This window comes from Carassius auratus, unplaced genomic scaffold (assembly GCF_003368295.1).
Source record: "Carassius auratus strain Wakin unplaced genomic scaffold, ASM336829v1 scaf_tig00214575, whole genome shotgun sequence".
Lineage (NCBI taxonomy): Eukaryota > Metazoa > Chordata > Actinopteri > Cypriniformes > Cyprinidae > Carassius > Carassius auratus.
The window spans coordinates 408,986-423,437 of NW_020527719.1; the positions used below are offsets into that span (position 1 = coordinate 408,986).

The following is a 14,452-nucleotide window of genomic DNA, read 5'->3' on the forward strand; positions in this document are numbered from 1 at the left end:
CATGCTCTTGAGAGTTTTAACAGAACGCTAACGTAACAATACAATCACCAATGAATTTTGCATAAGCTAGAGACAAATATGAGCAAAAAGTCTGAGAGACGATCTCAATAAACTGTTACGCCACTTTCATATGCAAAACTGTGGTCTTATTTGGATATTATTTACAGTCCAACTTAGTTTCACCTAACATGAAAGTATTGTCATCATATTGCCTCTGATATTGTATCTCAAATCTGTAGAACTTTCTTCTGGTAAATATCAATAAATCTGTTATAGTTATGGTTAGTCTTGATGTTTTAAATGTAGATACAGACATAGATGTAGAATTGGTTAATATAAAAGGTTAAAAGAAAGGTTAATATAATAGTAAATAAATGTAATTTGTGTTGCATCAAAGCATTCCAAGAAATATCATGCATGATATGGTGACCTGTTTTTTTTTGTTTTGTTTGTTTTTTGTTTTTTACAAATATATAAAAACTGGTGGCCATATGATTGCAATTTGTATTTTTATTATTTTAACATATTAGATTTTGTATATTTACAATATTACCGGTCAACAGCTTAAACGATCTCTTACTAGTGCTGCATCTATTTGATCAAAAAATACAGGGGGATAAACTGCAATATTGTAAAAAAAAATTAGGTTATTAAAAATGTAAATAGCTGTTTAATATATGATATATTTTAAAATGCAGTTTTTCCTGTAATAACAAAGCCAAATTTCAGCATCATAAGATCTTATATTTATTTATTGAACTGATGCTGAATTTATGCTTAAGAAACATTTTGTATCATTATCAACAGTTTGTGTTGCTTAATATCTTTTGTGGAATTCTTGATACGTTAACATTCAAAAGTCATGTAATTAATAATTAAAATTCAAGTAATAAGTAAAAGTGACAAAAATGTGTATAATGTTATAAAGTTTTCAAAATCAATGCTGTTCTTTTAAACTTTTTTTTTCCATCACAAGATCAGTCAATCAATGAGTCAATCAAATAAATACATGCATACTTCTTTCCACAGTAATATATATATATTATTATATATATAATTTTTGGATCATATTAATAATGTAGAACCATTAATAATTGAGAACCAAATCATCTTTTGACTGTTAATGCATGTATTTATTGAACGCATATTGTTTCATGACATGGGTGTAGATGTGGCCAGATGTATTTATGTATTTGGCCTAAAACACAGAATGTGTTCAGATATACAACACTATTAGCAGGCAAAATTTTAAAAAAGTGAATTACCGTTTTGGATTCAGATTGAAGGAAAAGTAAGGTTGTGTGTGTGGTCGATGGATGAGGGGCAAATGAGTGACACTATTTGAAGACAGTGATCTTCCTGCTTTATTTTTATCTCAGTGTGTCTGACACCTTTAGGTCCCCGCAGCACTGGCTGGTGTCAGAGCGCCGTGGATCCTGGTGACAGAATCTGGTCCGGGGCTGATCTACTAATCAGATTCCCTGTGCTATTTCTCTCTAGGGGTCCTGCACTTTATTTATATACTTCTGAAACCTTTGAGATCAGTGTAGAATCTAATTCCTTGTGCCTCCCACATCAAAGAAAGACACGTGAAAGGTACCCACACCCTCAGAGAGACAGAGCTGCTCAGAGCGCCTCTCCTCTGCTGTCTGTTAGCTTTCACTCCTGAACAGCCTCAGATGCACACGCACGTGGAACACAACTATGACTTTATGTGTGCTTAACGTGTACAGTGGCCCCAAAATATATCTGGACACCTGAGGGACACTTAGAAATGTAGAAATGTCAGTGCACTATACTGTGTAACAAAATATCAAACCAAGTGCCATTTGGTTAAAAAAAAAGAAAAAAAAGGGGGATATTTCAAACACACTTTTCAGGTAAAACAATTTCACACCATGATGTTAAAAAGTCAATGCATTTGGAAAAATGCAGAGTATAGTTACTTAATATCTTGTCATCTAATGCAGTGCCATTAAATGCAGTGCGATCAATGTGGACCATTTTTACTTGCTTAAGCCTTAAGGCATGTTTATGGTCTAATTGTGCATCATTCGGCAGTGCACATTATTGCAAATAGTTCTATTTATTAGTCTTTTTATTTTTTGCATTTATTTTATTATTATTATTTTTTTTTTTTTTTTTGGCAAGACTAGATATACACATACTGAAATTAAGCTTTGGGTTTTAAAAGTGTGCATTTATTTTTATTTATTTATTTTATTTATTTATTAAAACTTAAAAATGCAACAATAATGCAATATTACCGAAGAGATGATTCAGATTATTGTTGGACTTAAGTCTTAATAAATAATAATAATAATAATAATAATAATAATTTACTTAATAGATATGCACATACAAAAGCCATAGGTGTAATTTACTATTTTTATATGTACTCTTGCCGATAAAACATCAAATAATCTAATTTAATTTGATCATAACAGTTTCTTTTGTTACTTACCTCAATTCTGGTATGTAACAGAAACATTTCACAATCCAGAAAATACCCAAATATTATTATTATTATTATTATTATTATTATTATTACTACTATTATTATTATTATTATTATTATTTAAGTTCAGTTTAAATTTTCACTCAAGAAATAAGCCTGGTTAGAGAAGTGAAATGGGTTATGAACAGCATTTTATGTCGTCCATGAGACCACCATTTAAGATCTCTCGTGTCATCTGATCGGCCAGTGGTCAGCTGAGATGGATAAAATCCATGTCCTGGAAACACAAGGGTTGAAAACATGATGATGGGATTTGTATATTCAGGTTTGCTGTCCCTTTAAGAAACATTTTAGGTTGCTTTATTCCTGCAGTACCTGGCCGAGTGTGGGATCATTAATTCTCTTTTTTAACCTTTATTCTCTCTGTTCTCTTTCCTCTGTGTCTCTCAGGCGGTGGATGCCGATCTCGTCTCTAACGTGACCTACAGAATAAAAACAGAAGCGGCTCGGCAGCTCTTCGCCGTGAACCGTCTGACCGGCGCCGTATCAGTCCTGCAGGCACTAGACTTTGAGGACTTGGCAGCAGGCAACAGCACCTACACGTTTGAAGTGGAGGCGTTAGATCACGGAGGAGTCCTTCCTCCTGGAGCAGCCACAGTCATCGTTAGAATCACGGTAAAGCCTCTAAGAGCGCTCATCAGCTTTAAAAAACTTGTTTTATCACACCAGTCTCAGTGGCACCATGAGAAACTCTCTTCCTGAGAGTTCTGCAGGTTCCGGTTGGAGATGGTTTGAACTTGTGGGAAGGAGGCCAGTTTTCATCAGGTCTAGTGCCGTGATTGGATTAGATCTTTCAAAGCTCGTCCACAGTGTCTACGTGCTTACGCTTCTCGCAGAAGCTCCGCTGACTCTGTTCCAGTAATGCCTACAAAAGATTTGATCTCTGAATTCAATTAGTCTTGAAAGAGAAACCCCTGTGTTGGCAGGATTGTGGGCGTTGTTTACTGGATCCTCGCCTGCGTTCTCCCGCTTTCCCGTTGTGATATTTCGGGTTGACGGTGACATGAGTGACAGACAAAGCTAGGTTCTGATGCTAGCCTGGCACAGCTATTCCAGGCCTGAATGACTCATTAGCTTTGTGACTGCAATTATGTGAGGATTTTAACACGAGCGCTCTCCATCGCCTCGATGATTAGCCGGGGGATCAGAACAGAAGGATTAGCCTCCTCCAGTTTACAGCAGCTGGAGCGAGTGCGTGTGATTAAAAATGAACTTGAACTTCATGTAAAAAGTTCCGTTTTTAATTATGTAAATCTGATAGAAATGTGGTTTTCAGCGAGGGTTTATGCATTAGCATTACTGAACGCAATAGCTAACACGGACTAAAAATGAATTCCCTCAGAAAAAAAGGTACAAAAGCTGTTACTAGTACGGTACCCTTTTAAAAGTTACATCTTTGTACATTATTTACTCCTAAAGTAATATTAGTACCTAAAATGTAAATATTAGTTTCTTTTGAAAGGGTACTGGTCCAGTGATAACTTTGGTACAGTTTGTTCTGAGAATGTACAGAATGTAATTATTTTGGAAGTAAATATATTAAGTTAGCATTGTGGGCAACCAGTATGCAATGTTATAATTAAACGAATATGGGGAAAAATAACTTTATTTATGTAGGTAACATCAGTAAATGCCTGAAAAAAAACACTCGAATCACAACTTTTTGTGTTTTGGCTAGAGAGAGCGACTGACCCAAACAAGGTCGTTCCACACAAGACCTACGAGTGGCTGCCAATGGCTCATTAAATCAGTTTTGCTTCCTTTGATCACTTCAGTCCGTACTTGCCAGACTGTGGGAAGTCCAAAGCAAATACATGCAAATGAGCATCCACCCACCTCGCTGCAGGGTCGCTTGCATTTATCACAATAATCTATGCTTCCTTAAATTTAAGTTCGAAAGATGCAGTTTAACAAATTTAAGATTAAGTGCATTTTTTGTGTTTTTGGACATTAATTTAAAGATTGAGTGTATGAATAATTATAATTACAATTGAATGTTAAATGCAATTACTTATTTAAAAGTTGTATTTCATAATCAAATGTTATTTTAATATTATTTATTTAGTTGTCATGCATGCCTACTGTGCTGGATCGAGGAGATAAACACGAGTATAATTCCAGTATACACAACTTTATTGAACTGAACACCAGGAAAGCACACGTAGCACTGGGGTGAGACGAACAATACTGGACAGGAAATGAGGTGCAGAACACTTTTTTAAATACACTGAAACTAATGAAAGTGAAAGTGACATGACATTCAGCCAAATATGGTAAACCATACTCAGAATTCGTGCTCTGCATTTAACCCTTCCACACACACAGAGCAGTGAACACACACACACTGTTAACACACCCGGGGCAGTGGGCAGTCATTTCTGCTGCAGCGGCCAGCGAGCAATTGGGGTTCGATGCCTTGCTCAAGTGCACCTAAGTCATGGTATTGCCAGCCCGAGATTCGAACCCACAACCCTAGGGTTAGGAGTCAAACTCTCTAACCACAACTTCCCCAATGTGACACAACGGAACAGAACTGGAGAACACTTGGAACAAATGATAACACAATCAGGACAGGAACAGGAAGACCAAATAAGGAAATAAACAAAACATGGAGCACGTGGGGGAAGGACACACACACAGACATGGAACAGAGTCTGACATTGGTATTATAATGTTTAATTAATATTTTGAATATACTCTTATTTATATTTTATATTTATATTTTCAGTTTCATTAAAATAATTTTAGTCATCTTTTATGTGCTTTTGTCATTTTTTTACTAGTAGTATTTAGGTTGTATTCATTTTTATTTTATTTTTTATAGTTATTTTTAGTTATTTATTTCCAGTAAGTAATTTTAGTGCTTTCTAATTTTTCTAAGTTTTGTTTATTTTTATTTTTTTTATCTACTATTTATATTTTAATTATTTTCGGTTTAACTCTATAGTTTTTTTCTATTGGGTTATAATTTCAGCATTTAAATAATCAATAACAAGATATAATTTTATTAATATAATTATTATTATTATTTTAATCGTTATTGTTAGTTCATGATAACAGATTAAATAATTTTTAAGCAGCTCATAAGAAACGTAAGTTGTTACTCAAGAACAGCTTTTCAGAAATTTTCAGAAACAATGCTTAAATAATGGATAATTTTGACTTTTTAACTCTGATTGACTGTTTTGCATGTCCTCTCTTGGCTTATTTTGATGTTATTTTCTATTATTAGACCGTTTTAGAGATCAAATAATGATCTTTTTTGACCTAATAATTCATGGATGTTATCAGTAGTATGTGGCACATAGATTTTGTGTTCAAAGATTGTTTCTCTTATTAAAGTGTGTGTTTATAGATCACAGTGACTTGTTTCTTATGAGACGAAATTAAACCCCCAGAGATTTCCATGATCTTTGCAGCAAGTGTTTTGTTGTGATGTGAAAAACAAAGCTGTGAATTGTGGTTTTGCTGCTGCTCTCTTCAGATGTGCCTTGAATCTTGAGTTCCTTGAGTTTTGCAGTGATCTTTACCTTCAACTTAGCAAAGTTTGCTCCCTGTTAGTTTTGCTGCAATGGAGATGGTGTAACAAATTGTAATGACGCTTGAGCTGAGGTGAAGCCAATATTATTAATGTCAGGGTAGAGTCATCATAGCTGGGCTTATGGGAGATTTCGAAGGTTTTGCAGGGAAAGTTGTTTTTCTCCTGACTATCAGGCAAAGTGTGGACCAATCCATATGTGGCCAAGACTCCTAAGTACATTGAGAAAAGGTCACTTGACCCCTCTGAATAGTTGCAGGGTTGTTTCGATCTTGTGTGTGCCTCTGGCCCTCATCCCCTCATCTCAGAGAAGAGCAGCTTGCAGCATTGAGATCCACATCTCCTCTGCTGTAGTTTCAGCCACTTGAGCTCATGCCGAGGTGAAAGGTTAGGGTGTATCGATGTGCATTTCAGGTGGGCAATTCCCAACTTTTTATTTTAATTTTTTTTATTAACCAAATATGAATAAAAACGACAAAAGCGCATAATATTACTGTAAATTAAGCTAAAATAAACACACACACACACACACACACACACTAACACTTTTACATTTTTCTGTCTTATGCTAACTTAGGCTGCATTTATTTGATGAAAAATATAGTAAAAAATGAATCGCATAAAATAAATCGATCATTTGCATTAGCGTCTATATTTTTATACGTTTATTTATTTATTTATTTTTTAGCTTAATTTACAGTAATATTATGTGCTTTTGTCATTTTTATCCATTTTTGGTTTTTATTTAATATTAGTATTTAGGTCACACACACACAGTCTACGTATGCATATACATAAGTGTATACATGTAAAAACCTAAGTTAGCTCAGTGAGTGTGCGTCATTTTAAACATACTTGTGTCAAAAGTACGACTTATTTTCTTGTATGTAATAATGTGAAATATTACATGGATAAACTATAAATCATTACACTGTTTTTGCAGCCTATTTTACATTATGTGCATAGCGTATGATGAAGTAATGTTTGATTTCATGTTGACTTTAAAACCCCTTGAAAGAACATGGAAAGTGCTCTTTGATAGTGGTAGTGGTCGGTGGGGATAGACAGCAGCGTCCATAAGCTGATTAATACTCTATCTATCATTATGTCACTCCTCACTAAAGTGGCCACAGCAGACAGAACAGAATCGCTTTGCCAGCTGGCCTTGCTTACCTCAGTCCAGCTTTAATGAATGTTATTAATACATCTTTCATCCATGTTTCTGTCTATGTGTTCTTTCAGGATGTGAATGACTTCTCCCCGGTCTTCAGACAGGCACTTTATAAAGGGCTGGTGGCTCCAAATGCAGAGAAAGGGACAGTCATCACAACTGTGCTTGCAGAAGATCAGGACCCTCCAGTAAGTACACAAAGCCCAAGTGAAAAACATTTTTGTGATCTCTGACTAACTCTTAAATTATATTTTATATGATTTTAAAATAAATAATAAAACCACAGAATAATGTGGGGTTTAAGTGAGGAGTGTTATGGTTAGGTATTAGAATATTTATGGATAATTTCAAGGTAGATATTTGAAATGCATCTTAAGAGAAATGTGGGGCTAGCAGTGCACGTTCAAGGTCAAGTCAGGGCTCTGCAACTTTCGGATGAATAATTGAATGCAATATTGTTTGGGGTCAGTAACATTTTTCAAAAGTACTTTTATCTGCCCAGGATGCATTAAATTGATCAAAAGAGACAGTAAACACATTTATAATGTTATAAAACATTTGAAAGATTTCAAATAAATGCTTTTCTTTTGAACTTTCTATTCATCAAAGAATCCTATTAAGCAAAGCAAACATTTTCAACATTAATAATAATAATACATGCTTCTATATATATTAGAATAATTTCTAAAAGATCAAGTGACACTGAAGACTGATGCTGGAAATCAGCTTTGACATTACAGGAATAAATTATATTGTAAAATATATTAACAGAAAAGGGTTATTTGAAATTATGATAAAATGTCACAATATTAAATGTTTCACTGTATTTTTGATCAAATAAATGCAGCCTTTGTGGTCATTACAAACTTCAAAAAAAAAAAAAAAACACACTGACCCCAAATGTTTATATATATATATATATATATATATATATATATATATATATATATATATATATATATATATAAAATGATGAATGTTAAAAAGGAAAATATGTATTTTTAATTATTATTTAAATGTTTAAATATTAATGAATTTAAATATTAATTAACTTTTTAAAAATATTTCATTTATATTAAATTCTAATAAATTAAGCTGTATTATAAATTAGTATTATTTCTAGTAATTATGTTTATTATAATGAATTAATTATTTTATTAAAAGTTCAAAATAAATGTATGTTATAAATGTATGTTACAATTTATTTTTAAATCTACATGCTTTTTTTATGTGTTCCAATGAAAACACTAGCAAATGATAGCCGTTGAAAGGATAGGTGTTACATATGACTAAAAGTTTGGGAGCATTTGATTAAGGTTAGCTAGAATTAAGACTAATAAGTGTATTAATGCATTTGAATTCATGATTTCATCCATGGTCTATTTTGAATTTGTTCATCTGAAGCCTTTATATAATGTATTGTTTTATTAGTGTGAATGAGTTTAGTCTCCCGCTAGCGTACCTGTTTACATGTCCCTCTGTTAACATGTAGTCTGCTATTGTGGATAATCGGTTTGTTCTGCACTGTCACTCTCTGTCTCTGCATCTTTATTTGATTGATCTGACAGAGCCGTTTTACGTTAACCATCTGGAGACCGACTTCTCTCTCTCTCTCTCTCTCTCTCTCTCTCTCTGTATTTCACTCACTAGACGAATCCGAAATGAAATTACACACAACGACACAGACATTTTGACACCGTGGTGAATCTGGAAATAATTTTTTTTGTGCTTTCATCAGAGAGTGGAAATATTTATTGGGCTTTAGAATGCAGCCCAGCACGCTTCTGTAACTTTTACAGCTGGAGGGAAGCGCAAGGCCATTACAGTATAGCAAAGACACACATCTCTTATTACCTTATAAATTACATAAACAAGGTTATTCGCTGCCTGAGGTTTGGTTGATTCAGAGTGGCAGCGCACGCCAGGGGCTGGATATGCGCTGAATGCCTGTAAATGTTTATCATCCACAGACTGTAAAACAAAAAGATGTTTTGTGGGTTTTTGAGTCTGTTTATGCAGTGTGAACGTGTTGTTAACAGACTTTATTGTAACTCTAGAACACAAGTGCGAAAGCTTCAAAGACGTCTGAATGTTGTTAGTTTGTAAAAGTAGTTCTAAAGTGCGTTAATTTGTCTGTTACAACTGGCAAACTTCACAAACAGCTTTACAGCCTCAGTTTTTTTTGCGTGTGTGGTCAATTTTGTTTCCGTCACATTCTTCCAAAGGGGAAAAAAGCTCACAGCAGGGGTTGTCAGTTGTACAGAGGAAGCATTTTCAATTGGTGTTCAGGAATGGCCTTTTCATTAGTGGGTGTTAAAATGCGTGGTTGTCACAGATTTATGAGCTTTAGTTTGAGCCGGTGACGGTACATTCAAGGGAACAGCAGGGGGGCTGGAACCACTTTTTAGCCCACGTCTTAGTCAGTCGAACATTGAGTGATTTTACAATATTGCCTTCAACACGCTCACAAAAGTGCATATATTGCACTTATACATTGATTATATACACATTACTGTTTAAAGGTTCGGGGTCTATAAGATTTGTTTTTAAAAGGCTGCAAGTATTTGATGAATATAAATAATAAATTTTATTTACATTTTAGAATTTTTTTATATTTTCTGTTTCAATAGTTTATTAATTAAAAAGTAATGCAGTCGTGATGGCAAAGCTGAGTTTCCAACAGGCTATTATAATTAATATTATTTTCATCATCATCATCATCATCACCATCAGTGTTGAAAGTAGTTCAAAGTATTTTTAATAAACAAAGTTTTAAAGAACAGTATTTACTTGAAATTTTTTTGTAACCTTATACATTTATTTATTTATCAGTTCTGTAGATGTACAGTAGATGTAAATTGGATATTGAGTGGAATGTTGGGGGTTTTTTTTTTCTTGTGAGTGTAATTCTTTACTCACTGAGAATCTTCCTCTCAAATCATTCACATCACTATCAGTGCAGAGACAAAAGAACCAAAAACAATGGCATCACTGACGTCAAACCTCATGCCACGGCATGTCTGAATAAATGTGGATAAGAATAAGCTTTGAGATATTTTCAGTGAATAACGATAAGTGACGAGTCCTGTCACCAGGACACTGAGGGGTGTTTGAGGTGATTCTGAATCGGGACCCTATCACCAGGGGACAGGAGTGTGTCAGAGAGAGGTGTGTGCTGCTGGGAGTCTCTGACACACAGCTTAACCTGAAGGACAGAGACACAACACTGTCTGACTCTGAAGGGGTTTGAGCTTTTATTTTTCCTTCTTTATTTCAAGAATGCTGACAATTCCAAAAAGACAAAAGAAAAGACAAGTTAAAATCCAAAAATATTTATTTACTTTTTCAAAAATGTGTGTGTGTGTGTGCGTGTGTGCGTGTGTGTGTGTGTGTGTGCGTGCGTGCGTGCTTGCATGTGTGTGTGTGTGTGTGTGTGCATCTCAGTATTTTCGAAAATGTAAGATTTTATATTAAAGGTCATAAGATTACATATATTGCCAGAGTAAAGTAATGAATTGACAAAAAGTTACTTTTTCACTCAATAAAATACTTGTTTTGTTAGGAGATAAAGGAGGCAAACTGCAAACTCAACTTTTTCTTCTGTGGATTGCAAAAGAAAACATTCTTTAATAATGTACGGCTGATTTTCTCTTCCAATCAATGAGTACTGAAGTTTCCAAGCCTCAAAATCAACACGAAAACACAGAATGGAACAGAACGCAGCTGTTGTTGTAAAACCGACATTATACATGTATATATAAAATCTTAAAAACACAACTTTTGGTCTTCTGTATACTTTAGATGCTTCTTTGAATACTGTAAATGTCATGAAGACATGGGTAAAAAAATTAAAAATAAAAAAAGAATCCATGTCAAGTGTCCTGTATAGAAATACATTTTAGCTGTATAATTTATTGTTACACATTAATAACTTTAGAAAATATTATTTTTTAATTATATTCATTAAACAATTTTAACTTTTAAAAGCAGTTATATTGTATATTTGTCAAATAAAGAAATATTGTAAAGAAATGCAAATTAATATACATTTTTGTTTAGTTTACTAGTATTTTATAGTAATGTTCATTTTTATGTTTAATTTTATTTATTTTAATAACACATTTTTAGGCATTATTTGCCACCATGGATGCTGTGTTTTAGCAGACTGTGTCAAGTATAAAATAGCTGTAAAATGGTTTCTTGAAACTGTTCATTGTTTTTTTAACTCCATGATTTGAATTCAAGAACTGTAAAATATTCTTTACATAAAAAACTTGAATTTGGGACAACTTTCAAAATGTGCTAAAAAAAATAGACAAATATTTTAATGTTTGCCTCCACTGGCCCTGGCTCATCTGATCCACTGACCTGACCAAAATCCTTATTGTTGAGCCCGGAGCGCACCCATATTTTATTCTCACAAGGTTACACATATACAGATCCCAGCCAAGGTTTGCGAAAAATTATGAGGATGACCTCATTATTATGACTGACATGTGTCCGTGAATTTCTTGAGGCTGTGTTTTGTGCATGTGTGTGTTTGTGTGGCAAGTTCGTATTTGTTTTGATGTCTGGGAAGAACTTTTTTTTTTTTTTTGATGACCCTGGAAGCCCCACTGAAACACCAGATTCATCATTCTGGTTGTGTTGTGAATCACCATGGAGATGTGGAGGGCTCAATCTCTGTCTCTCTCAGGCATGACTGGAATTAAAGTCGGATAATTCTCACTCTTAAAATCCTCTTCTCGTAAGCGGCCTTGAAAGGAAAAGTGTGCTGCAGAACAAGAGGACAGGAAGTGACCGTCCTCATTAGGGTCCCGCTCAAACACCGATGATTACAGTATGAGCAGCGCTGCGTTTCCAGCCCACGCCAGTGAATGAGATAATGACACTGTATTTATATGCACGGCTGCAAAGGTCACTGGGTAATGAAAGCTCCTCCTTTGCCTTTCTACCGGTTGAACCTCATGCCTGAGCGCTGACTTCCTTTTATTTGAAAAGATTTAAAGGAATGAGTAATGGACTTCCATCCTTGAAGTGTCACTACAGAGCAGAAGAACCAGCGGCCATTAATCATACCAGCAGAGCAGGAATACAATCACCAGACAGAAATTGAATGTGTCCTGCTAATGTGACTGACTCGCATTTGAGTGTTGACAGTGACACCCGTTGAAAGTGACTCATGAATGTCAAACATTAAACAGTTAACTGATTTGATTCCGTATTAGCAGGAGCAAGGCCTGTCTCATTTGATGGCTTAATCCAGAAGAAATGCTTCCTTATAATTTTGTTATGGATAACTGTTCTATCTAGGGCTTAGTTTCTACAATATTCAGTAATCAATATTATGAATATCATTTTTTTTTTTAAAACAAACAAAAAAAATGCATAGTGGACAAAAGTTTAAACCAAGTAATTAATTAATTGAAACAGTTAAGCCTGTTTTTAAATCATACTCAAAGCTGCATTTATTTGACCAAAAATGCAGTAAATCTTTAGTTTTGTAAAATTAAAACACACACACACACACATATATTAGGGGTGTAACGGTTCACAAAATTCACGGTTCTATTCGATACGATACTTCGATGTCACGGTTCGGTTCGGTACGGTTCGGTACGTTTTAGATACAGCAAAATGTAAAAACATCTCAACTTTTAGAATGCCGCAAGCGCACCGCGGGTCAGGTGACAAGAACTAACCAATCAGCTTCATCCTTTCCCGTAACAACGTTGAAAGCTCAGCCAAGATGAAGGAACACCTGATCATAGTTGTATATGGATTGCATATATATAGTAATATTGTCACGCTTGTCACGCTTGTGTTGTCAGAAAGAAGATGATGACATTGATTAATTAGAAATGTCTCTTAAATGAATATTAGAGTTTCAAATTTTAAAAAGAATTACTTTAAATTCTAATAATTTTGTATTAAATACTGTAAATACAGCATAAGAGATTTCTTAATTCCACACATTGGACTGGTAAGATCTACAGTATGTATAGATTTTTTTTTATTAATATTTTGCTAAATTAATTAACTTAATAGCATTTAATGTCATATATCAATATTTGTAGAAGAAATGTAGAAAATGTAAGATTTTATATAAAAATGACAGCAGAAGTCAACGTTATTTATTTTATATCCATATCATTGATATTTTGTTTAATGAATCAAATTAATTGCATTTTATGTCATATATCAATATTTCTAGAAGAAATGTAGAAAATGTAAGATTTTATATAAAAGATTTCACTACGCAGCATGTTCTTTTGTTGTTTTTATGTCAGAGACTGTATTTTATAGTCGATGGCGGTTGATTTTGGGTAATAAAATCAGGTTTCTATAAAAATGTTTATTAAGTAGTTAATGTTTTATCAAAACAGTGTATCCCTCAGGGCCGTGAGGCACATTGAATATAGTAATGGTTGAAAGGGTTGCGATTGGCCTTTAGCCATGATTGGATTCATAATACAGCATACTTTAATAGTGCATTTAATGATGCTTTTTATCATAACACTGCATCAAGACTACTGTATCTTTTCATATAAAGATAATATCATGAATATTAGCATAAAGTCAGGTTATCTGTGCTTCCAAAGCTTGTGCGGTGTTGTGTTTTAATGACTAAGAATCAGATAACCTCTCTGCTACATTCATTATAGCCTGCATTTGATGTTCTTATTTGGCATAATGGCTGGATTTTACACACGAGAACCAGGACAGCAGTGAGCGATACAGTAATGTCAGGTCACCGGATTTAACTTTATTTTTCCTTAAACGTGTGATCGTCTTAGCAGAGATTAAGGTGGTCGTGTGAGGTAAATCTGTCTGTTTTACTCTTCCTGTTCATGCCGTCTGCTGTCAACCAGACTACAGTGCTGTTTATTTTCATGGCCTGCCACAGAAGCTGTTAAATTATGCATTTCTTCTTTAAATAATGCTTTGAAAACATGGGGGGTGCCAAAGAAATATGACACGAATAATAACCCATGGAAAAATCTTGACATGGACTTGAAAAAAAAACTTGATACTAATTTCTTGGCTGTCAGAAATGTAAATGTGATGTTGCTTCTGTCTCTTTCTACTGCAGTATAAATGACTTTGTATGTTTACCACAGCACAAAGCATCAAACATTTATGACGCAGGCAGTCGGAAGAGCTGTAAAGTATCAGTAGAATGAGCTGCAGCTGATGGATCTCTCTGTAGCTCTACAAAACTCGA

General features: G+C 34.2%; 1 protein-coding gene across 1 annotated transcript in view; it reads left to right on the forward strand.

Moving 5' to 3' along the window:
* Positions 1-14,452, forward strand: part of LOC113092383 (protocadherin-15) — a 157,307-nt gene that overhangs the window by 97,909 nt on the left and 44,946 nt on the right. Inside the window, exons 21-22 of the mRNA XM_026257974.1 lie at positions 2,909-3,133; positions 7,299-7,415. Of these exons, the coding sequence (XP_026113759.1) occupies positions 2,909-3,133; positions 7,299-7,415 (342 nt within the window). The remainder of the gene's footprint in view (positions 1-2,908; positions 3,134-7,298; positions 7,416-14,452) is intronic.